The sequence below is a fragment of the Dreissena polymorpha genome, chromosome 6 (assembly GCF_020536995.1).
Source record: "Dreissena polymorpha isolate Duluth1 chromosome 6, UMN_Dpol_1.0, whole genome shotgun sequence".
Taxonomy (NCBI): domain Eukaryota; kingdom Metazoa; phylum Mollusca; class Bivalvia; order Myida; family Dreissenidae; genus Dreissena; species Dreissena polymorpha.
In genome coordinates, this window is record NC_068360.1 from 100,700,322 (window position 1) to 100,724,327 (window position 24,006).

Sequence of the window (24,006 nt, forward strand, 5' to 3'; positions counted from 1 at the left end):
CACCGGCCCAAAACGGTGTTTATATGAACTAACTGAAAATATTACGGCTGCACTAAAGGTTATAATACACTAATTATAATTAAACGCGGTATGGCGGAAATCGGAACAAATAAAACAACGAAGAATCAATATCAATTCGTTTTCCATTTTCATGATCGTTTTCTGTACGATTGATTTTTAATTTCAATTCGTTTTCTGTCAAAAACAAATCGTAAAAACGATAAAACAAACCTTATCTGTCGCCCTGGCATTGAGTCCTTGACTTCCCAGTCATGAGGTGGACACCATATTTTCTAGGCATTTCATTGGTGTATGAACTGTTGGGGAAATGATGCCTTATAGTTAATCTGCCTTAACATCCATAGCTGATATATTTCATCACCTTCAACATTTTATCATTGACATTGATCCAACTAGGACAGCATTTAGCAATTGAAAAAGTAAAGGCTATGATGTGAATTTTTGCACAAAACAATGAAGTCATTGGCAAATTGTTCCGACATGAACATTTAGCATGGTCATGGATTTATACAAATAAATTTGCATACATAGTGGATTCAATAGGAAATTGAAAGTCGGTCATGTGAGCAGATTATCCAATCAGAGTGGTTTTTTACCTTTAAATGAAAGAAGATGTAATTTAGGAGTGTGAAGTCCACTGCTTCCAGCCAATTTCTTCCCTTCAAGTGTAAAGATAAATTGCAAATAGTTCTTAACATAGTTCTTAAATTTGTTAAATAGAGCGCTATATTGTTAAATATTTTTTAAACTAAAGACTTCAGGTAAACCCTGTATGGTATTTTTTACCTGTTGTGTTATCAAAATCACACACTTGTTATGACTTTGACTTCTGTATGATGCCATATATTCTCTAATAAGTGCTTTACATGTTTAACAAATTATGGATTTTTCAGATCCTATAATCTATGCTACAAAAGAAAATTAATACAAACACAAAAAATATAAAACAGTTGATTGATAAATATAAAACTTGTTTCTGAAGTTCCTTTTTTTAAAGCAAGTGACCAATCCCCAATAGACCACAGCTGACTACTAAAATCCCACTGTATTTAAACAGGAGAATGTTTTGAGGCTGTCATTTAAAACCCAGAATCTTTGCAAACCGGGTTTAATGTTTAATAGTTCACGGCTTGTTTTGAGCTGATTTCTAAAATGGAAACAATGACAACTTTCCTGTATGTTGCAGCTATTAATGGGGATGGTGACTTTCACCCCTTGTTGCCTGAAGAGTCCCCAGAGAAGCAGCGAAGAGTTCATTCCCCTGTTGCTACAGACAACGGAGGCAGTAGGAAAATTGCACCTTCAAAAGGAGAGCAGACAAGGGAGAGAATCACAGCCATGCGTCCAGATGGATTCTCAGACACACTCTGGGCTACCAATCAGCGACAGCAAACAAATGTGCAGGTAGAAATATCGTAAATGTACATTAATGCAACGTACAGCTAGCTATTGCTTTGATACTGCTTGGTCAATCTTCATCAAGCTCACCTTAAGCTTTTAATCCTTAATTCACTCAATTCTTCAACTGTCATATAAAATGAGCCTTGCTATGTGAAAACAGGGGTTAATGCATGCTGGGCAATTTGTCGTCTGCTAAAATGTCGTCTGCTGAATTTGTAAAATAAGCATTTTCTTCATTTTTTTTTCAAAGAATACTATCAGAATAGCAAACAGTTTGGATCCAGATGAGACGCCACATTTTGTGGCGTCTCATCTGGATCCAAACTGTTTGGAAAGGCCTTCACAATTCAGTTCCAGCACTGAAATGGTTAATGCATGTGGGCAGAATGTTGTTTCAGATAAGTCTGTGCAGTCGGCACAGGCTAATCAGGGTCAATACTTTCCATCTAGACTAGATTTTTCATCTTTTAGAAAGCAAATGCTTTTAATAAAAAAAAGAGAAAGCAGAAAGTGTCGACCCTAATTAGCCTGTTTTTCCAGAGTAAGGCCTGAATAATTCTCCAGGAACAATTTACTAGTGTGATATTCTATGTGATTTACTAGTGTGATATTCTCTGTGATTTACTGTGTGATATTCTGTGTGATTCTCATTGTGATCGTTTGGGTGATATGCTGTCAGATATTGTGTGTGATATTCTTTAAGTTATTTTGTGTAATATTCTGTGTGAAATTTGTAAGTTATTCGGTAAGATATTCTTTATGATATTTTGTGTGATTGTCATTAGGATATTTTGTATGATAGTCTGTGAGATATTTTGTGCGAAATTCTGTGTTATATTCTCTCAGTTATTCTGTAAGTCATTCTATTTGATATCCTTTATGATATTTTGTGTAATTCTCATTGTGATATTTTGGATGATAGTCTGTGCGATTTTTTGTGTGAAATTCTGTGGGATATTCTCTCAGTCATTCTGTGTGATATTCTGTGATATTCTGTGTAACGTATTGTATTTCAGTTTTATCCTGAGCCCACTCAGATGCCCAGCATGCCCTCTCAGCTGCAGCAGATAGAGTATGCAGAGATATGCAAGCAGCAGGAGATTATCTTGTTGGTGGATTTGTTGCCTTCATTCAGATGAAAATACTTACTCAGTCACTCACTCACTGACTCACTCACTCAAAAACTGAAGATACTTGGATGAATATTCGTATTATACTGATGATGTGTGATCTTCCGTTCTTCACCATCAGGCTACTTAGTATTATAAATTTTCACAAAGTAAATAAGATGGGATCATGAAACTTTGTATACACCTTGTTATATCACTTGGTATACACCTTGTTATATCACTTGGTATTCACCTTGTTATGTCACTTGGTATTCACCTTGTTATATCACTTGGTATACACCTTATTTTATCACTTGGTATTCACCTTGTTATATCACTTGGTATTCACCTTGTTAAATCACTTGGAATACACATTGTTATCTCACTTGGTATACACCTTGTTATATCACTTGGTATTCACCATGTTATATCACTTGGTATACACCTTGTTATATCACTTGGTATTCACCTTGTTATATCACTTCGTATTCACCTTGTTATATCACTGTTCTTTATACCCATCCTCTCCATCCTTTCAACTGTCTGTCTGTTGAAAAATTTGAAGACGAAATGTTTGGTTTGTTAAGATTGCCAGAATAAAATACACCAGCCTGGTTGTGCTCAAATGGGTCTTAATCCAGATGCTGCCAGCATCTGCAGTCTGGTAAAAAGAAACAGTGTCTGCCCATGAGAAAACCATAAAACCTTTATAGTGATTTGGGTAGCTCCTTTTGGCTCCGTGTCTGCATACGGCATAAGAACCATTTTTGCATGATGCGATTGTAAATGTTTATTGTTATATTTATTTCTCAGAGAAAAAGATCAAGTTGGAACTTCACAAGACCCGTTTTCGTATGAAGTTACTCATATATATTATTATGCTTTTTTCAGAGAGCAGAAGCGCCAGTTGGAACTTCAGCTCCAGAAGTTGACCTATGAGCAGCAGAAGCTGCAGCTTGCCAACCAGGCAGGTACCCAGCAGACACCACCACCACCATCATCATACGCTGTATCGGCACCAGGGTCCGTTGCCATGACGATGCCAACATTGTCGTCTGCTGCTATGCAAATGCCTGCACCAGGGTCTTACGCTACATCAATGCCAACAACTGCACCAGTTTCCATGGCTGCACCTGTCTCTGAGACTCGCATGCCCACAGCTCCCGCATTTGAACCCCAGACTTCACAACCGTATGTTCAGACTTTTCAGCCCTGGCAAGGTGCTCAGCCGATTGGTTTTGAATCGTTGCAGAATGGACACATGCCAGTGTCCGGATATTTTCCCATGATGTCTATGCCCCAGCCACACTCTTTCCCGCAGCAGGCGTCACAATTTCAGGGTCACCATGGTGTTGCCATGCAACCTGGCCTGCATCAGAACTTGAATGGGAGTTTGTCATCCTCTGGTATGTCACAGAATCCGATGCACTCCATACCTCCCACTGCCACTACAGGCAGTGCTCCAATAAACACTTCTCAAGGTCAAGGGGTCAATTCTTATCTGGGTCAAGGTCAAATACGGTCTGCATACCAACCACCATCAGCGGTACTGACAACTGACCAGCTTGCCACTTCTTCCAGTCAGATGTACCCTGTCTCTGCTCAAAATGGCTACCACTATGGGGCACCAGTTGCCACAACAACGAGTTCATTTGCCCCAGTTTCCACGGCAACTTCTCTTCAAGGTCACACTGCAGTGTCACCAGGTCACATTCCACCGAGTTCTCTAACAAATGCGGGGATGAGTGAGCAGATGAGAAAAGTGAAGGAATACCAAGAGTACTTGCTAGCTAGACACGAGCAAAGTAAAAAGGTCCTTGATGAAACGAAAGCAGAAATTAAACGCAGACGCGATAACTTGCTCGAGAGGTATCCAAACTTGGATTTGACAAGACTGGAAGGCCTAGGAGCAAAGTACTTGGAGAACGGAGACATTCCACAACAAACATCAGTGGCTCATACAAAAGGGCAAACAGGAAAAGATCCAGCAGTCCCAGTTCCTGTACCAAGGGGCTTTGGCCAAGGTCAAGGTCAAACATCGGTTGCCTCCCTCTTGGCTTCATTGGCCGCACATCCATACTATGCTGCAACACTATCACAACCTGATCACGATACTTCTGGCAGACCCTCTTCTATGATGACGGCAACTGTTGGCACTGTCCAGATAAAGGGAGGAATTCCGGCTGGTCTGGATCTCAATTCGGAAACAAACCTCAGGAAAAACAAGTTTGAGTCCATCCGAAAGTCATTGCCTTTCGAAGGTGACGAGTCGTTGGTTCAAAATGAATCGTTCCCTGATAGAGTTTATGATGCTTACACCCAGAGGAATCTTGACATGACTGACACTACGGACAGCACAGAGAGTGACGTATCATCATTGACGGAAAAGGGAAGCCCAGCGCTGAAACTGGCCCCTAAACCGGCCCCGCGGAATACGGAAGCGAGTCGGAAACGTTCCCACGACAAAGCTGAGCGATCAAGTGCGACTACTGAAGAGTCGGATATTAACACTTCAACTAGTTTCACGTCTGGGAGTGAGGGGGACGTGTCGATGTTGCGACAGGACGAACTTCATAAACAACTGGAAGATATACAGCGCCAGAAAGAGGAAATCATTCGGAGACATCAGGTAGGGATTTTGCTGTGTTTGCTAAAATATAAAAATCGGTTCTGGTTTTCGGCCCCATTCCGAATGGAAAAAAGTATATATTTTTCCCCAAAAAAGTATATATTTTTTACCAAATAGGACCTTAAAATTTTCAAAAAAAAAAACAAATGTTTTTTTAGATTTCAACACATTTTATTCATTACCCATCCAGCCATATAAGTTCAACCTTAGTACAAATAATACTGAAAACACTTCTATTCTCAATTTAAAGCATTTTTTAGCAAAACAGCAACAACATTAATTTCCCAATTTTAGTAAAAACGCCTCTAATTTTCCCAATTAAAATGGACCCGGCCCCATTCCCAAAATGGTGAAAAAAATCACTGATATATATTATCATAAAATCTATTTTGGATTCTGTTGTATAGATAATAAAAACAGCAATAATTGTTTCATTAAAAGGAAAACCACAAGTTCTTACGATATTAAATATTTACAAAAATAGTTAATCAATAGAAAAAATACTTGCATTCTTGTTAATGGTACCATTGTTTTCATTTTTGACGAGCGTTATTTAAATAGTGAACTGCAGATTCAGTTTACTGTACCCTTTCCCACTGCGATGTTCAATGTGAAAGTGGCTATATGCAACCTGCATAAAACCAGACCCGCCTGGGGTACTTGCAGTCTGGTCAGGTTATATGCCGATCAAAATCATATGATTGGATATGAAGGTTATAAAACTTGAATCCAGTAAGAAAGGTCTTAAATTTATTTGATTTTCTAATGGACTGCAAGTTCGTCAAAGCGCATATTATAGCAGTAAAGGGTTAAGCAATTTGTGTATGGATTTTGTAACCAGTCCAGGGGTGGTATTCCAGAAGCATCTTAAGTTAAATTTTATTTTGTAACCAGTCCAGTGCATGTCATGAAGACTTGTTCACTGTTTGGTTGATTTTGTAACCAGTCCAGTGCATGTCATGAAGACTTGTTCACTGTTTGGTTGATTTTGTAACCAGTCCAGTGCATGTCATGAAGACTTGTTCACTGTTTTGTTTTACAGCAAGGACAGCAGAGTCTACGGAGTAAGGAAGAAGACTTGAAGGCTAAGCTGGCCTCCCTTGCTCCCGAGGAGTTGGCAAGGCAGTTGAGAGATACTGCCAAACAACAGGTACGGAGCCTGAGTTGGGCCTCATTCTGGGAGAACCGGGCTTAATGCATGTGTGTAAAGTGTCATCCCAGATTAGCCTGTGCAGTCCGTGCAGGCTTATCAGGGATGTCACTTTCCGCTTTTATGTTTTTTTCATTTAAAGGAAGTATCTCCTTAGAGAAAATCCATTTAAAGTGAAACGTGTGGTCCCTCATTAGCCTGTGCACACTGCACAGAATAAACTGAGACTACTCTTTAGGAACATGCATTAAGCCCGGTTTTCCCAGAACATGAATAAATTATTATCATCCCTACTAAACTCCCTATGTTCAGTATTTCCAATGACTATAAACTGAACCCTTGAGGTTGATTTAATTAGCTTGCATTCCTGGTTTCTGAAGGAATGTCAAGACAGGTGAGGGACACTGCAAAAACACAGCAGGCTCTGTGAAACCTGTCTGACATATACTTGAACCGCGTTTTGGGAAAACAGGGTGTAATGCATGTGTTGTACAAGATTAGCATGTGCAGTCCAGTGGAATTTCGTTGTTATTGAAAAGCCTGTGTGGACTGCATGAATGAAACATGCATGAAACACTTTTTGTTCCAGAGCTAAGAACAATCAAAAAGGCTGACAAAAATGTGGGCTCTGTAAGACTCTGCCTAGGACATAATAGGAAAGGTTCAGAGGGAGCAAGCTTGCTCTACAATGGGCACATGTTGCAATAGTTGTTACTTGGCATTTCATATGTATAAATGTAATCTATTATACTTTATAGAGAGGACCTTCAGTGACATTAATTTTGTTTTGTTGTCCCCTACAGGTGAAACCAGAGGTGACCTATGGTTTGTGCTCTGTGTCTGTCTGTCTGTCAGTTTGTCTGTCTGTCAGCCTGTCTGTAATGCCGTCACACTTTTCTGGATCCTGCGATAACTTTAAAAGTTCGTCATATTTTTTCATGAAACATGGACAGATGGCAATATGAAGATTATGCACAACAATACATATTGTTCGTATGTCAAGAATTCTGGTTGCTATGGCAACAATTTTTTTTACTGACAATGGGGAAACCAGTAGGGGACCATATTGCTTGGTAATCTCTTGTTATTTATTTAATACTATTTATAACTGTAACTCTTTCCCACTCAGAAGCAAAGCAAAAATAGCCATGTGCAAAACAGCATAAAACCAGAACAGCCTGCAAGTAACTCGCCGTCTTGTCATGTTTTATGCTGTTTGCTGCTCAACAGTATCTTAGGGTTCGAAATGAGGCCTTAAAAACTTGAATCTGGTTAAAAAGGTCTTTACTAAGTGGTAAAAGGTTAATTGTTCAAGCGTGCATCTAGCTTATTATATTAATTTTCTGCTTTACTTATGTTTGCAAAATACCATGTACATCAATAGGACTATGATTTTCTTTTTGTAAGATATTGCCAGTATGTACCAGACAGACCTATTAAAGCTATGGCTCCTTTTAATATGATTTACATGCTAATTTAAAAAAAAAACTATAATATATCAGTATATGTAGTAACATTTTTTTGTTTTGCTAGCTCATTTGGTTTATTGTTCGACTATAAATCCAAGTGTGCTGGTAACATTGCCTTTGTGGGATTATTCATGAAAATAACTAATATATTTTTTCAAAGGCTAATTTGTCCACACATCTGCTTTAAGAAGGGCAGTTGTCAGTTACTGGTACTAAGAATTGGTAAACCATCTTACACAGGATATCAGTGAGAAGGTCAACAGGCCACCATGATACAACCAAAATAACTGTCGAATCTTATAAAAAACTTACAAAATAAACAAATATGAGTCGGCCTTTGATAAACAGGCTTAATGCATGTGTGTAAAGTGTCATCCCATTTTAGCCTGTGATGTCTGCACAGGCTTATCAGGGACAACACTTTACGCCTAAACTGGATTTTTGTAAAGCAGTGACTGCCTTGAAATAGAAACAACAAAAAATAACAGCAGAAATTGTTGTCCCTGATTAGCCTGTGGGGCCTGCACCGCTTATCTGGGACAACACTTCATGCTTATGCATTAAGCCCCGTTTTCCCAGAAAAAGGCTCATATCTTTTTACTGGGCAACTGCAAGACATGTACCGAACCAGTCTATGCCAGCCATTTTACCTTAATACTGGCACTAAGTACTGTAAATCCAGCTCACCCAGGAAAAGTGTGAGGCGGTTAACGGACCACCATGATAGACCAACATAAAATACTGCACAATATTCCTAATAAGCAAATACTATCTTTTCCCCAGCAATTGCAAGACATGTACCCAACCAATCTACGCCAGCCGTTCAACCTGTCTACGATCATGGAGGTGGAGACCCCATCTTCCAGCGCCCGACCATCAGACGGCCATTCCAGTGACCCCAACGACCTCTCCCAGTACTCAATGCAATCCCAGAAGTCACAGCGCTCGCTGGATTACTCGCAGTCGAAGAGTTCCGAGAGGATTCCAGAGGAGCCTGACATGGAGAATGTTCACACACAGATGGAGGCTCTGAGGAAAGGTTGGGATTTTTGAATGCCCCGGATCAAATGTGTCGTGTTCTGAGAAAACTGGGTTTAATTCATGTGTGTAAAGTGTCGTTCTATATCAGCCTGTGCAGTCCGCACAGGCTAATAAGGGACGACACTTTCTGCTTTAATGGTATTTTTAGTTTCAAGGAAGTCCCTCCTTACCGATAATCAAGTTTAGGCGGAAAGTGTCATCCCTGATTAGCCTGTGCGGACTTCACATGCTAATCTGGGACTTTACGCACATGAATTAAGCCCAGTTTTATTAGAACAAGACACACATGATCAGGGGTATATTGTTTTTTGCCTGTCTATCTGTCTGTCTGTCATTGTATGTGTCTGTCTGTCTGTCATTGTACGTTTCTCAAAACATTAACCTTGGTCATAACTTTTGCAATATGATGATAGCAACTTGATATTTGATATGCATGTGTATCTCATGGAGTTGCACATTTTGAGTGGTGAATGGTCAAGATCAACCTTTAAGGTCAAAGGTAAAAAAAAAATGTGTCTGACAAACACATCTCTTGTTATTTTTTTATTTTATTAAATGTGAAATTAAATACAATTGTAAATGAAGAAGCCATATTTTAAGTGCTACTTAGAAAAAAAGCAAGTTTAAATGTATTAATGTGAGCATTGTTCTGAGAAATTGGGGCTAAATGCAAGTGAGTATAGTGTTTCCTAGATTAGCCTGTGCAGTGTGCACAGGCTAATTAGGGACAACACTTCATGCCTTAACTGGATATTTGCTAAGAAGAGACTTCCCTCAAAGGAAATAGTCCATAAAGCAGAAATTTATGTCCCTGATTAGCCCGTGCAGACTGCACAGGCTAATCTGGGACAACACTTTTAGGCACATGCAGTTTTTCCAGTTTGCAGCACATATTGAAAGTATAAATAAATAAGGGAGCCATATACAATGAGCTCTTTGGGAAAAAACTTAGTGTAAATGCATTAATATAAGAATCTTTGGCCTAAAAAATAAGTTTAAATGTTTAAGTTAAAGGAATACAGTTTCATTGAGGAATTTCTGAGTGTTTTTCCAATCCCTGTATTTACTTACTTATTTGTTTACTTCATTCTAAAAAGGAAGGATTATAGGTGTTACAAATATAAGTATTTGCTATTGATTATTATTTCCATTCTAAACTTAAGTTTCACTTTATTTGACAAAATTGCAAGTAAATATTGCATTTTACTGAAAAGAGTTGAATGATGCAATGTTTTAATAATATTAATAATATTTATTATAACATTTTCCAAAATTTCCGGGTTTACAATTCAATTTTTCCAAATTAAAAAGCCATAGACTTTAAATTAAGAATGAAAAAAAAAGTCACTGGTATATGAATAAATTTGGCAGTAAAATAGGCAGTACATTTATCATAGCAACAATATTGATAAGTGTTTTAGCTTTAACTGGTCTCAGGTCTTGCAAGAAGGCTTAATTAATTTGCAATTAGAGAGCATATAAATAAAATTGTATGTACCTATAATCAAGAAATCTATTGTAATCTGAATCGATGGAATTTTATTGTCAATTTTCAAGCCTTATTTAATCTGTGTTTTAAGGGTTTAAAAGCAAATATTAAAAAAATTGTTGCTCTCTGCTACGTTTATATATTTTTTAATATAAATAATTATAGTTGTTTTCACTATACATGTGCCAAATTCATATAATTGCTAACTATTATACATTTATCGTGTAATATTATTACAAGTTGGAAGAGTAATGTCTTTTTGATAATAAATCATTCAACATCAGTTGCTTATGAATGAAATGGATCTCCAATAAATGTTTACAGTCACTTGAAGACATTAATATTGATCAACCTGAACAATAGTGTATTGGTTGGGAGTTATATTCCATTGAAAACAGACATCATTTAAGCCATTGTTTGGGTGTAATCTCATCGCTTTGCCCTAGCATGTTGTAAACTGTGACAGTATATTGCAAGTTATGATTTGTTTGCCAAGTTGGGGTCAGTATGAATTATGCAACAATAGGCCATTGATATTTGATAATGAAACTGTCAGTTGATCAATGAAAGATAATATGTTCAATTATAAATAACCAGTACACCAAATAAAAATTATCATTTATTGAAAAGGCTTACTTGTGGTTGTTATGGAATTTAGAGGATATGCATTATTTGGTACCAAACTAATTTTCAGGCATTTTCATGTAAACAAAAAAATCAGTATGCAAGTTTTGTGATTAAATAATTTGTGACTTAATTGGGTTAACATTAATGACTGAGTAAGTTTATTGAGGATTGGTAAAGAAGTTAAAAGAGCCTGATATTAATTTACAGGAAATGTTTTTTTACTATTGTAAAAGTAATTGAATATCAATAAGTGTGAATGAGCTCTTTATGAGCCTCTTCAGGAATGGTCAAATCAGAATTTTTTCCTTACTTGTCAGTTTGTATAAATGAAGTTTGCCATTTTGTTAGTACATTAATTGTATAGAAAATTATAGCACAAATTTCACGTGCCCATACAATAGCATTGAGACAAGACAGACTTCAACTGTAGTTGCTACACATGTCCTGGATAATTTATTGAGTTTACATTTTTAGTGTTTTGTAAAGTGTGTCACCATATTTTTGCATACTCATAAGTGAAGCTGTTTGAAGTAATATCTGTGCCATGAAGAAGTCTTTATTCAAACATTCATCATTGTCTTTATGACTGCATACTGTTGTAATGTTTGACGTGTTGACCTAAATTGTAAAAAACAAATTTTTGCCTCCCGCTGTGAAACTGGGCTAAATGTATGTGCGTATTGTTTCATCTCAGATTAGCCTGCCCAGACTGCACATGCTGATATGACACAACGCTTTACTCACAGGCTTAACTCTTTCAGTGCGGGAACCGAATTTTGAAGGCCTTTGCAAACAGTTTGGATCCAGATGAGACGCCACAGAACGTGGCGTCTTATCAGGATCCAAACTGTTTGCTATTCTGATAATATTCTTTGAAAAAAAATCGAAGAAAATGCTAATTTAAAAAAATTCAGGAGACAACATTTTAGCAGACGACAAATTTCCCAGCATGCAAAGGGTTAAGCCTGTGAGTAAAGCGTTGTTTCATATCAGCCTGTGCAATTAATTTTTGCCTCCCTCTGTGAAACTGGGCTAAATGTATGTGCGTATCATTTCATCTCAGACTAGCCTACGCAGACTGCACATGCTCATATGACATAACGCTTTACTCACAGGCTTAAGCCCGGTTTTGCCAGAGCGCTGCTCATTAATAAATTTAATTTCTTGTGAATTAATTCTACGTTAGTCAGAGAATGATAAGGATTACTGGGACAAAAATATTGAGTATTGACTAAAAATGTTATAAACATGATTTATTTAATATAATTCTCTTAATCCCTTTGAATTAATTCTAGGAAAGTCAGAGAAAGTAACAAATAGCTGTTTTAATGTTTGATGTATCGAACACAAATCTTAAAAAAAAGATTTATTTACTTTTGAATTAATTCCAGGGAAGTCAGAGCACGTTGCAGATTACAGTGGTCGAAATATCGAGGACGTGTTGGAGCGTGCCAAGCGCTTTGAGAGTGAAGTCTTGGAGAAGTTACGTAAGCAGACGAACGCAGTCCTGTTTGACAACGGATTTGACGACTCTTTGGAGTTCAGTGTGAGCAAGAAAGAGACGTCAAACCAGTCTCTGTCCACTGGAACCCTGACGGATGATTCTCTGTCTACTGGTAGGTGAACTGAACAAGGGCTTATTCTAGTTTAATACAAAAATTATATAAGTTCAATTGTGTCAAAAGCCTTATTATTATTGAAACATATTAAGTCCGTTTCCTGGGTAGAACCAGAACTTGGTGTCTTTGGTTGAGATCTAAATAACGTTCCCACTTACAGTGAGGTTCGAACCAGTGATCTCTTGATTGCTAGGCGGACACCATATCCACTATGACACTTGAAATGATATTAAGGGCGTATTCTTGTCAATGGAGGAATTGGGCTGTGTTTTAATTGCTTTTATATGTTTGATTTAATGAAATTATTTCAATTATTTAGATCAAATTGTTTACACATCAATTTTTAAGCATCCAGCATCTAGAAAAAGAGAAAAGCCCTTTTACAGTTTCCTGGTGTTTCACAAAACATTTTTTTTATTTAAATTGAAAAATCTTGTATTAATTTTAGACAGCTTGAAATTGATTGTACGAAAGACCGATCTTTTTAAAATACTTGTACACTTAACATTGTTTTACGGAGCTTCATGTAGGTTATACTTTCCATAGTGTTTTGTTCAGACAAACTTGTATTCTTTATAAACTCTTTTTTTATGTTAAATTGAATATAAACTATTTTTAAACTTTTCAAAATATTTAAAATGAGCAAGTAAGTTTGCAATTAAATCATTTATATAGCAATAAATGATCTTTTAAGAGCAAATGTACATTTAAATTATTATCTTATATTTCAAAAAAAATAGATAAAACCAGGAACAACATTATCTTATATTTCAGAACCATTAGATGAAGCCAGTCAGAGCATTACATTATGTTTCAGGACTATTAGATAAAACCAGTCAGAGCATTCTCTTATATTTTGCGACCATTAGATGAAACCAGTCAGAACAGTATCTCATATTTCAAGACAATGACATTAAACCAGTCAGAGTATTATCTTATATTTCAGGACCATCAGATGAAACCAGTCAGAGCATTATCTTGTATTTAAGGACCATTAGATGAAACCAGTCAGAACATTATCCTATGTTTCAGGATCATTAGATGAAACCAGTCAGAGTATATATACTTATATTTCAGGACCATTAGATGAAACCAGTCTGAGTAGGCAGACAGACACCAAATCAGCCAACGGGAGTTTCCAGAATTCTAAATCCTGGGCAGCTGAACTCTCCCAGTTCAAAATACCAGCATCCGACCAATCAGAATTACCCTTCAAAGTCATTCCTTCAAAAGTGCCCCAAGCCTCTACGGATGACCAAAACACGATGTTCACAACCAACCGGTTCAAGATTTACTCCGCCATCAATCAATCCGGTTCAGGAGCCTCGCTTTCAGAGTCGAGCTTAATGGACGAGTCGGGGAGCATGAATGCCAACGACATGATGGTCCACTTAAAGACGCTGCAAGACCAGATTCGACGGAGCGAGGAGGAACGCGTGATGCTCACTCGAAAATTGGCAGAACAGCAGAAGAACTCAGAAAATCAGTCAAAAAGTTTGTCACAGTACTCTGGGGAAAGTAGCCACGAGGTGTCGCGGCCATTTATGAATGGGCCCAGCAAGAATGATGGCAACAAGAGTGATTTGTCCCAGTATTCTTTAACAGATAAATCAGCTGACGTTTCCTTTTCCGGTAACTACCAATCAGAAACAAGCAAAGACAGGTTTGAATCACCCGTCCAATCTGGAACAACCTGTAGGGAGCTCCCAGTAAGGCGTTCTCCGATTGGTCACACTGCTACGGAGGCTCCCAAAGTTTTGACCAATCAGAGGGGGGTTCAGGACCAGACTGGGACAGAGTTCTCATTCATGATGTCCAGCAGTAAGCAGCAGCGATCTACATCCACTCCTGGTGAGTTTTGACTGAACAAAAAAAAGCGATTGTGAGATTTAGGGAAAGTTTCAAACAAAGAAACAATCTACCGTAATGCTATTCACGGAGGAATTTTCTGTTTATTTTTTTCTTGATTTAGGATTTTTATTCTATATAAGTCAAGATAGCAAGTTTTTGTTGATCCATTTACATATGACACATGCCAATAAATATTGATATTCTGATGTAGATGATTTGTGAAATATTTATTAAGTGATAAAACTATAATTATTAAATGTACGTCTTAAGTGATGTTCCAGATTAGCCTCTGCAGTCTGCACAGGCTTATCAGGGACAATACTTTCTGCTTTTATGATATATTTTTGTTTTATAAAAGTCTTTTATTAGAAAAAATCTAGTTTAGGCAGAAAGTGTCATCCCTGATTAGCCTGTGCGGACTAAACAGGCTTATCTAGGACAACACTTTTTCCACATGCATTAAACCCCCCTTTTCTCAGAGTACAGCCCAAATGTTTCCTCACTTTTTGTGTTGACTGGTCCTGAAGGAAGCGAAAAGCAATAAGGTGGAGCAGTATTCTAATATGCTCTTTCCCTTTTTCATGTACTGAACATTGCAAAGACTTCCAGCATTGTTACATTTGAGACAGTTATTGTCTTTTTTTATTCTTCAGGTGACGACAGGAGGAAATCTGCAATGAATGGAACAAATCGATCAGAACTTCCATCAGAAATCACCGTAGGAGACAAGACAGACGGATCTTCTGTTAATCCGCAAAGCAGAAACTTTGATACCAATTCGGCAACAGGTTCCCGCTCTTTCCACATGATTGGCGAGGACTCTTTTTCGAATCGTAGAAGTTTTGAGACCATGCTGCCCGATGGCCATGACAATAGTGCTAACGGAGAACTGTCCCAGCATTCATTGAGTGCCGAGGAAAACATACGGGAGATCAAAAAGGAATTCGATAGACTCGACAAAGCTTCTCAGAAAATTAAGACATTCGCAGTTTCCAAGGATGGGGAATTGATATCAGAAAACAGCGATTCAGACAAGTCTCACTCCGTTGAACATTTGCAAGAGACTGACCTGACCAACTATACGCTTTCCACTCAGGATAACACTGATAAGTTCACCAAAAGTGAAGACTTTCAAAGTAAACTGAGTGTCTATACTCTTCCGGAAAGTTCTGCGGAATCACGTCTTTCTCAGGTGTCTGATTTTTCGCATAAAAGTTCAGGGAAAAGCGACTCCTGGGGTTCGAACCCAAAGTCTTCCTCCTTCACAACGGTCACTTCAGATACTTCTCTGAATGGGACTGGGTTGTCGACTCTTAGCCAGTATACTTTGGGCGACTCAAAAGCAGGTGACACACAGAAACCGGGTGTGGAGAATGAAAACTATATGCAGGAAAAGTTTGCTAGTTTAGACAATCTCATTAGTGAGTCCAAAAACCTCATAGCGCGTCATAAACAGATTATTGACAAGGGTAAAAGCCTAGAGGAGGTGAAGCCCAAATTTCCTGTTTCTGCACCACCGCCGTTACCAAAACAACCAGCCCCCTGGGAGAGCCTTGGAAAACCCCTTACTGGTGGAGAAAGTGGGTCAAAACAGATTCAGAATAAAGAAACTACTCTACCTACAATAAAAGAGTCAAAGCCGGAAAAGAAGACTTCATCTGCGCCAACCAAGTTTGATCTTCATGGTAATGTTCATCATGGTGTTTCTGTTTGTTATCAATTCTGTTAGTTTATTATAATGTTTTTTTAATGATTTATTTCTCATTTGAAAATCATATGTTTTGTTACTATTAGGCAATTGATTCCCAATTTATACTTATAAAAATAAATATATTCTGTTTTCATATTTTCTAGTGAAAATCTTCAAGAAAAACATGAATAATGCAAATAAGTGCTCTGTTTAATTTTAATACCATTCTAATATTGGTTTTAAGGGGATAATCTTTAGTTACATATAAACAATTCGCTTTTACCGGTACATGTTAACTTTTGCTTTATAAGAATACATATGATTAAATCATGTATTGTGTGGTATATTTTTATTTTCTTAAGGGTCTTTAACAAACTGCTATCTAGGCAATCATTTTAAAATGAAATAAATTTCTAGGTCCAAAACCATTTTACAAGAGTGCCAAATCTGCAGAGGAAAGTTCAAGGTCGTTGTCCATGTATACCAGTCAGGCTGGTTCCATTTCAACTCCGGAAACAAGCAAAAACCAGTCTAACAATGTTGATGTGAACAGCCTTGAATATGTAAGTAACGTGTGTTTGTTGATGATCTTGATGTAAATTTAAACCAGTTTACGGTTTTTAGTTTTACTGCATCAAAAGATTTTGGCTTATTAAGACACTCTAGCATCCACGTCTGAGCAGAACAAGTATTTTAAGTCTTTGGCATTTTTTTTTTCAACAAATTTTCATTTGAAATTTGCCCCATTCCTATTTACAAAAAGTATTTGTCCCAAATGACTGCCTTACATTTGATTTTTTATTCCCCCGGATCGAATGATTGGGGGCATATTGTTTTTGGCCTGTCTTTCTGTCATTCTGTCCCAAAACTTTAACCTTGGTTGAAGTTTTCAATAACTTTGCAATGTTGAAGATAGCAACTTGATATTTGGCATGCATGTGTATCTCATGAAGCTGCACATTTTGAGTGGTGAAAGGTCAAGGTCATACTTCAAGGTCAAAAGTTAAAAAAAATACAATCCAAGGGAAGTAATAAGCTTTAAAGGGAGATCATTTCTAAACCTGCCAAATGATATATTGAAATTATATTTCAAAGCGGCGCAATAGGTGGCATTGTGTTTCTGACAAACACATCTCTTGTTTAATTATATAAATCCAAATGATGATTAAGTTTATCTCCATATGAAGCTCATAATAAATGCATATATTTGTATTTCCGAAAATGTTGAGGAAAAAATGCTTTTGGAAAGATCATTTGAAAACTTCCTCAGTGGGGATTGAACACAGAAAATATGGGCAGTGATCTGTGAAAAGGGCTTTAATGCATGTGCGTAAACTGTCATCCCAGATTAGCCCGTACAGTCCGCACAGGCTAATCAGGGACCACACTTTCTGCTTTTTATGCCCCCCTTCGAAGTAGAGGGGGTATATTGCTTTGCTCATGTCGGTATGTCGGTCGGTCTGTCTGTCCGTCCACCAGGTGGTTGTCAGATGATAACTCAAGAACGCTTGGGCCTAGGATCATGAAACTTCATAGGTACATTGATCATGACTCGCAGATGACCCCTATTGATTTTGAAGTCACTAGATCAAAGGTCAAGGTCACGGTGACTCGAAATAGTAAAATGGTTTTTGAATGATAACTCAAGAATGCATACAGGGCAAACTCTGAACAATATTACTGAAGCAACTGGTCTGTAATCCTAAATCTATAATTATCATTCCAATGAAACATCATCCTTTAAGTAAAATACAGTGGATCAGTAAAAATATTATCAGAATATGAGATTTTTTGTATATTTTGTATATTAAATATTGTGTTAATGTTTAATTTTGTTGATTAATATAAATATAAGCAGGACAGGGGAGGTAATACACTATTATATCTTTCTTATATACAGGGGAAACAAATGCAATAAGTTTAAATTTCATGTTTTATAAATAGAGGAAATTTGTTCATGTCAGTGTGAGATCATTTGTTTTGTTTTTTTTAAACATCATGTAATAAATTTCCACACCCCACATTGAACCCCCTCTCACCCCCACAGCCCTACCCCCCCCACCCCCACCTCCTCTACCCCCAGCCCCCCCCCCCCCATTTTTTTTTAACATCTTATAAATAACCCCACCCCTCATTATACCCCCCCCTCTCACTCCCCGCCTACCCCCCCTACCCTCCACCCCCCCAATTTTTTTTTAAACATCTAATAAATTACCCCACCCCATATTTTTACCACCCTCTCACCCCTACCCCCCCCCCCACCCCCACCTCCCAATTTTTTTAAAAACATCTTATAAATTACCACACCCCACATTATATCCCCTCTACACCCCCCTACCCCCCCCAACCCCCTAACCACCCCCACCCCCCACCCCCCTACCCCCCCCCACCCCCACACCCACCCCACCCCCACCCCCCTCAATTTTTTTTTATAAACATCTAATAAATTACCCACCCCCACATTATTACCCCCCTCTCACCCCCCTTTATTTTTATTTTTAAACATCTAATAATAACCACACACCCCACATTATTACCCCCTCTCACCCCCCACCCCCCCCTACCCCCCCCCATTTTTTTTTTAAACATCTTATAAATTACCACACCCCACATTATACCCCCCTCTCACTCCCCCTTGATCATGACTGGCAGATGACCCCTATTGATTTTCAGGTCACTAGGTCAAAGGTCAAGGTCACAGTGACTCGAAATAGTACAATGGTTTCCGGATGATAACTTACATTAGGTCAAAGGTCAAGGTCACAGTGACAAAAAACGTATTCACACAGTGGCTGCCACTACAACTGACAGCCCATATGGGGGGCATGCATGTTTTATTGAAATTTGAGCTAAATTCAGTTTTCTGAATAGTAATATTAATTGACCCATACCTAGCAGAAGGATACAAAATTACATTGCTTTATTAAAATCGTTTGGAAAGCTATCAAATAAAGACAAATTAAAGCATTTTTAACCAGGTTTTCCGAAGGAAAAAACTGGTTATTAGATTGGCGAATGCGGGCGGGCTGGCTGGCGGGCGGGCGGAACAAGCTTGTTCGGGCCATGACTATGTCGTTCATTGTCAGATTTTAAAATCATTTGGCACCTTTGTTCACCATCATTGGACGGTGTGTCGCGCGAAATAATTACGTCGATATCTCCAAGGTCAAGGTCACACTTTGAGTTCAAAGGTCAAAAATGGCCATAAATGAGCTTGTCCTGGCCATAACTATGTCATTCATTGTGAGATTTTAAAATCATTTGGCACATTTGTTCACCATCATGGGACGGTGTGTCGCACGAAAGAATCACGTCAATATCTCCAATGTCAAGGTCGCCACGACTAAAAATAGATTTTTTTAAAAATAAACTTACAAAGGGGGTTAATTTTGTTTGTTCATTTCAAAAGTTCAGTTTGAGTTTTCTCCCTTTATCAGATTTTTTTTCACAATGAAAACCTGGTTTTGTGACAATTTTGTCCCTTGTTGTACATGTATACAGGCCTGGAGGTACAATATCCTCTTTAAATTTATTACAGGAACATTACAAATTTTGTTCATCCCATTTACATGTCAATTCAAAAATGTGTACAGCTGAATGAATGATTTGTTATTTAAAGTTGCCAGTTGATGGTAATATTGTTTGTAGCATTTTCAAGACATTGTACAGTAGACTCTGCCATTATACCGGAACTCTCCCGATTCCCAACAGTCGGGCCAGTCCCGTATTTTCTCCTTCTATTTTTTTGTTAAAAATGTTGAATAAACCGAACTCTATTAAAACCGGAAACGGAACGGATATCTCCGTGCTCCGTGAATTTGGTCATTTTCAATGTAAAATACATTGAGTACACCGGACGGTCCAAATTCTCAAGATGCCCGAGGCGTGAAAATTAAAATACCTAGCAGCACAGCGCGTTGCTTTGTCACACATTTTGCTCGCTCAATTATCGATAATCAGATTAAACATACCATAAAGGTGTCAAGTCGTTACCGCGCTAAAGAAGTCTGATTAAATAATTTAAAACAAACTGTGAATGTCTATAATAGACGTGCGGTAACACCAAAAAGTGATTGACTCAATCGTTTTATTAAGCTTAAGTTTTATTAAGATGATAAACAATTTAATTACAAAATTAATGCATGCCGTTGCGACGATCACTTTCTTGTGATCTTTTCGGGTAGTTTTAAAGATCCTATAGCCATGTTTTTAAAGCTTAAATGGTTTTTTGTTTGTCAGATAAAACTGTGAGAAATATGACCGTTAAATATCCATCCATCTGTCTACATATTCATTCATTCAGTGAACTCGAACACGACTCACACGCCTATATGACAAATGTCACGTACATACATGTATAAAGCACCACGCTCACTTTGGGATTAATCAAAACAAGTCGGTATGGAATGTTTTTTGCTTTTAATCGAATAAAAACACATTTTTTTAAGAATGCTTTAAAAATAAACATTACATGAGTACAGTTATCACATGGTACATGTAAATGTATATGGTTTGTTTTATTCTTATATGATTTTGTACACAATGCATACAATGTATATTTCGGCAATATGCATACTCTTGGTAAACCGGAACTCTCTGAAAACCGGACGATCAGGCCGGTCCCAAGACCGTCCGGTTTACAGAGAGGCTACTGTTATGGTAAGATAAAGAAGCCTAAATGCTGGTCTGACAGTAATGAGCCGGAAAGATAAGACAACTTGGAGTTGAATCTGATTCCTCACAGTTGTTTCCATCTCATGTCTTACATCTCCAATGCTATGTTAGTTAGAGCCTTACAACTATGAAACACGGAAACAAGTCCAACCCAAGTAAACTGACAAGATGAGTTTAAAATAATTTGAATGTACCGGTACTATTTCAGAAAGAAAAAAAGCTTTTTGAAAAATATGGCAGGTTACGAAACAAGAATGAGTGTTCTGAACAAGTAATTACCGAAAGTCATATTATAAAACATTTTCACAGATTTTGGTTTGAATTTGTTTACTTAACACAAAACTTAAAATGGGACTTGAACACAAAACTGTAGAAAGCTATTATTGAACGGAAGTGCAGTGTATATGAACCATATCTCTTGCTTCCATATTTTAAGAGTCATTGCCCATTGTTTTAAAACTGAACTTAAATAAGCAATGCTCTGGAGGTGGGTATTTAAGGCAGAACAAGAACAGTTCTTGTCTAATCTTTGGAATTTGCTCTTCAACCAATTGCTGTTGGTTTTAAAATAAATTTGCATTATGTTGAAGTGATCATTTGCTTTTCAAATTATTGTTGGTGTTAAAAAACAGCAAATACCAAAGTATTGAAACAAAAATAAATTGTCCCAAAAAATAACTGAGCAGTGAAAGTGTACAAGAATGTGTATGTCTCATTGGATTTCTTGATTTGATTTTGTTAAGTAAGTGTTGAGTGTGAAACTGTGCTATCTGCTCAACAGTTCTGTACGAGATGCATAGTTTGTACACTGACTTCTTATCATGTATTGTTTAAGGTAGCCGGCTGTGACTATTGTGTCATATGTGATGAAATTGATACATTTTATCCCCCATATCCTCCTTTATCTTTTGTTTGAAGTTCAGATAATTATCAAAGAAAGGCAATTTGAAAGCCATTTTAAAAGCTACTTTGTTCAGTGATTTGAAACAACGTGCTTTTTATAAGCCTATTCAGACTCTGATGTTGTTTTATGATCAATGTGTCCTTAAAATGTGGTTGAACAATAACACAAGTTTTTATTGACTACTAGAATGTATTCCTTTTTTTGAGACAATCAATCAATTCTCAAAATGAAACTTTTACTTAAGACTACTTTTGGTAAAATGCACACACCTTGAAACATGCATTAACTTAATACTGAAAGTAAACAAAACCAAAATAAAAAGGTTTTGTGACTGTAAAGGAGGTTGAACAAATAACAGAAGAGAAATAACAAATTGGCCTTTCTCTATCACAAACAGCTTTAGTCGTGCATGTGAGCATGAAATTGCAGATGAAGTTAGTTTTATAGATAAAATCTGTAAACCTGTTAATAATAGGGATTTCTTTGAGGTCCGCAGAAGTGTCATACCATTGTAATAATATACTGGCTTTCTTCTGGGCTTGTGGGCATAGTCTGATAATTAAATTACTGGTGTAATGGAAACGCCAACAACACTATTATTACTATGCTACATGCCCAGTTAATGTGGTGACTATTTTCTTAAGTGTCTACAGAGTGATTTTCTTTAAGGATAAATTGTATTTGATCACTGGTTTTTAAGGGCAAATGAAACATCACTGAAGTTATTTATTTATGAAACGCTAGATGCCCATAGCACTGTTTGGTTTGACACATTTTCACAGGGGTCAGACAGGGTACAGATAGGGGGCATTAACAACTTGTAACAGCATCTATTTATTATGCCCCCCCCCCCCCCCTTTGAAGAAGAGGGGGTATATTGCTTTGCACATGTCGGTCTGTCGGTTGGTTTGTTGGTCGGTCCGTCCACCAGGTGGTTTCCGGATGATAACTCAAGAACGCTTGGGCCTAGGATCATGAAACTTCATAGGTACATTGATCATGACTTTCAGATGACCCCTATTGATTTTGAGGTCAAAGGTCAAGGTCACGGTGACCCGAAATAGTAAAACGGTTTCCGGATGATAACTCGAGAACGCTAAGGCCTAGGATCATGAAACTTGATAGGTAGATTGATCATGGCTCACAGATGACCCCTATTGATTTTCAGGTCACTAGGTCAAAGGTCAAGGTCACAGTTACCCGAAATAGTAAAATGGTTTCCGGATGATTATTCAAAAACGCTTAGGCCTAGGATCATGAAACTTGATAGGTAGATTGATCATGACTCACAGATGACCTCTATTGATTTTCAGGTCACTAGGTCAAAGGTCAAGGTCACAGTGACCCGAAATAGTAAAATGGTTTCTGGACGATAACTCAAGAAAGCTTATGCCTAGGATCATGAAACTTCGTAGTTAGATTGATAATGGCTGGCAGATGACCCCTATTGATTTTCAGGTCACTAGGTCAAAGGTCAAGGTCATGGTGACCCAAAATAGTAAAATGGTTTCCGGATGAGAACTCAAGAACGCTTATGCCTAGGATCATGAAACTTCATAGGTTCATTGATCATGACTCGCAGATGACCCCTATTGATTTTCAGGTCACTAGGTCAAAGGCCAAGGTCACGGTGACCCGAAATAGTAAAATGGTTTCCGGATGATAACTCAAGAACGCATATGCCTAGGATCATGAAACTTTATAGGTAGATTGATCATGACTTGCAGTTGACCCCTATTGATTTTCAGGTCACTATATCAAAGGTCAAGGTCGTGGTGACCTGAAATAGTAAAATGGTTTCCGGATGATAACTCAAGAACGCTAATGGCTACGATCATGAAACTTCATAGGTACATTGGTCATGACTTGCAGATGACCCTTATTGATTTTGAGGTCACTAGGTCAAAGGTCAAGGTCATGGTGACCAGAAATAGTAAAATGGTTTCCGGATGATAACTCAAGAACGCTTATGCCTCGGATCATGAAACTTCATAGGTACATTGATCATGACTCGCAGATGACTCCTATCAATTTTGAGGTCACTAGGTGAAAGGTCAAGTTCACGGTGACCCGAAATAGTTAAATGGTTTCCGGATGATAACTCAAGAACGCTTATGGCTAGGATCATGAAACTTCATAGGTACATTGATCATGACTGGCAGATGACCCCTATTGATTTTCAGGTCACTAGGTCAAAGGTCAAGGTTACAGTGACAAAAAACATATTCACACAATGGCTGTCACTACAACGGAGAGCCCATATGGGGGGCATGCATGTTTTACAAACAGCCCTTGTTTGTTATATTTTTCATTTCAAGGAAGTCTTCTTAGC

At 37.7% G+C, this 24,006-nt stretch overlaps 1 protein-coding gene across 5 annotated transcripts in view; it reads left to right on the forward strand.

The window, feature by feature from the left end:
- Nucleotides 1–24,006, forward strand: part of LOC127836082 (uncharacterized) — a 97,722-nt gene that overhangs the window by 53,553 nt on the left and 20,163 nt on the right. For all 5 annotated transcript variants that reach the window (XM_052362510.1, XM_052362506.1, XM_052362509.1 and 2 more), the window contains exons 11-19: nucleotides 1,208–1,425; nucleotides 2,439–2,530; nucleotides 3,423–5,160; nucleotides 6,203–6,310; nucleotides 8,563–8,818; nucleotides 12,328–12,552; nucleotides 13,633–14,406; nucleotides 15,060–16,091; nucleotides 16,514–16,659. In XM_052362510.1, the coding sequence (XP_052218470.1) occupies nucleotides 1,208–1,425; nucleotides 2,439–2,530; nucleotides 3,423–5,160; nucleotides 6,203–6,310; nucleotides 8,563–8,818; nucleotides 12,328–12,552; nucleotides 13,633–14,406; nucleotides 15,060–16,091; nucleotides 16,514–16,659 (4,589 nt within the window). The remainder of the gene's footprint in view (nucleotides 1–1,207; nucleotides 1,426–2,438; nucleotides 2,531–3,422; nucleotides 5,161–6,202; nucleotides 6,311–8,562; nucleotides 8,819–12,327; nucleotides 12,553–13,632; nucleotides 14,407–15,059; nucleotides 16,092–16,513; nucleotides 16,660–24,006) is intronic.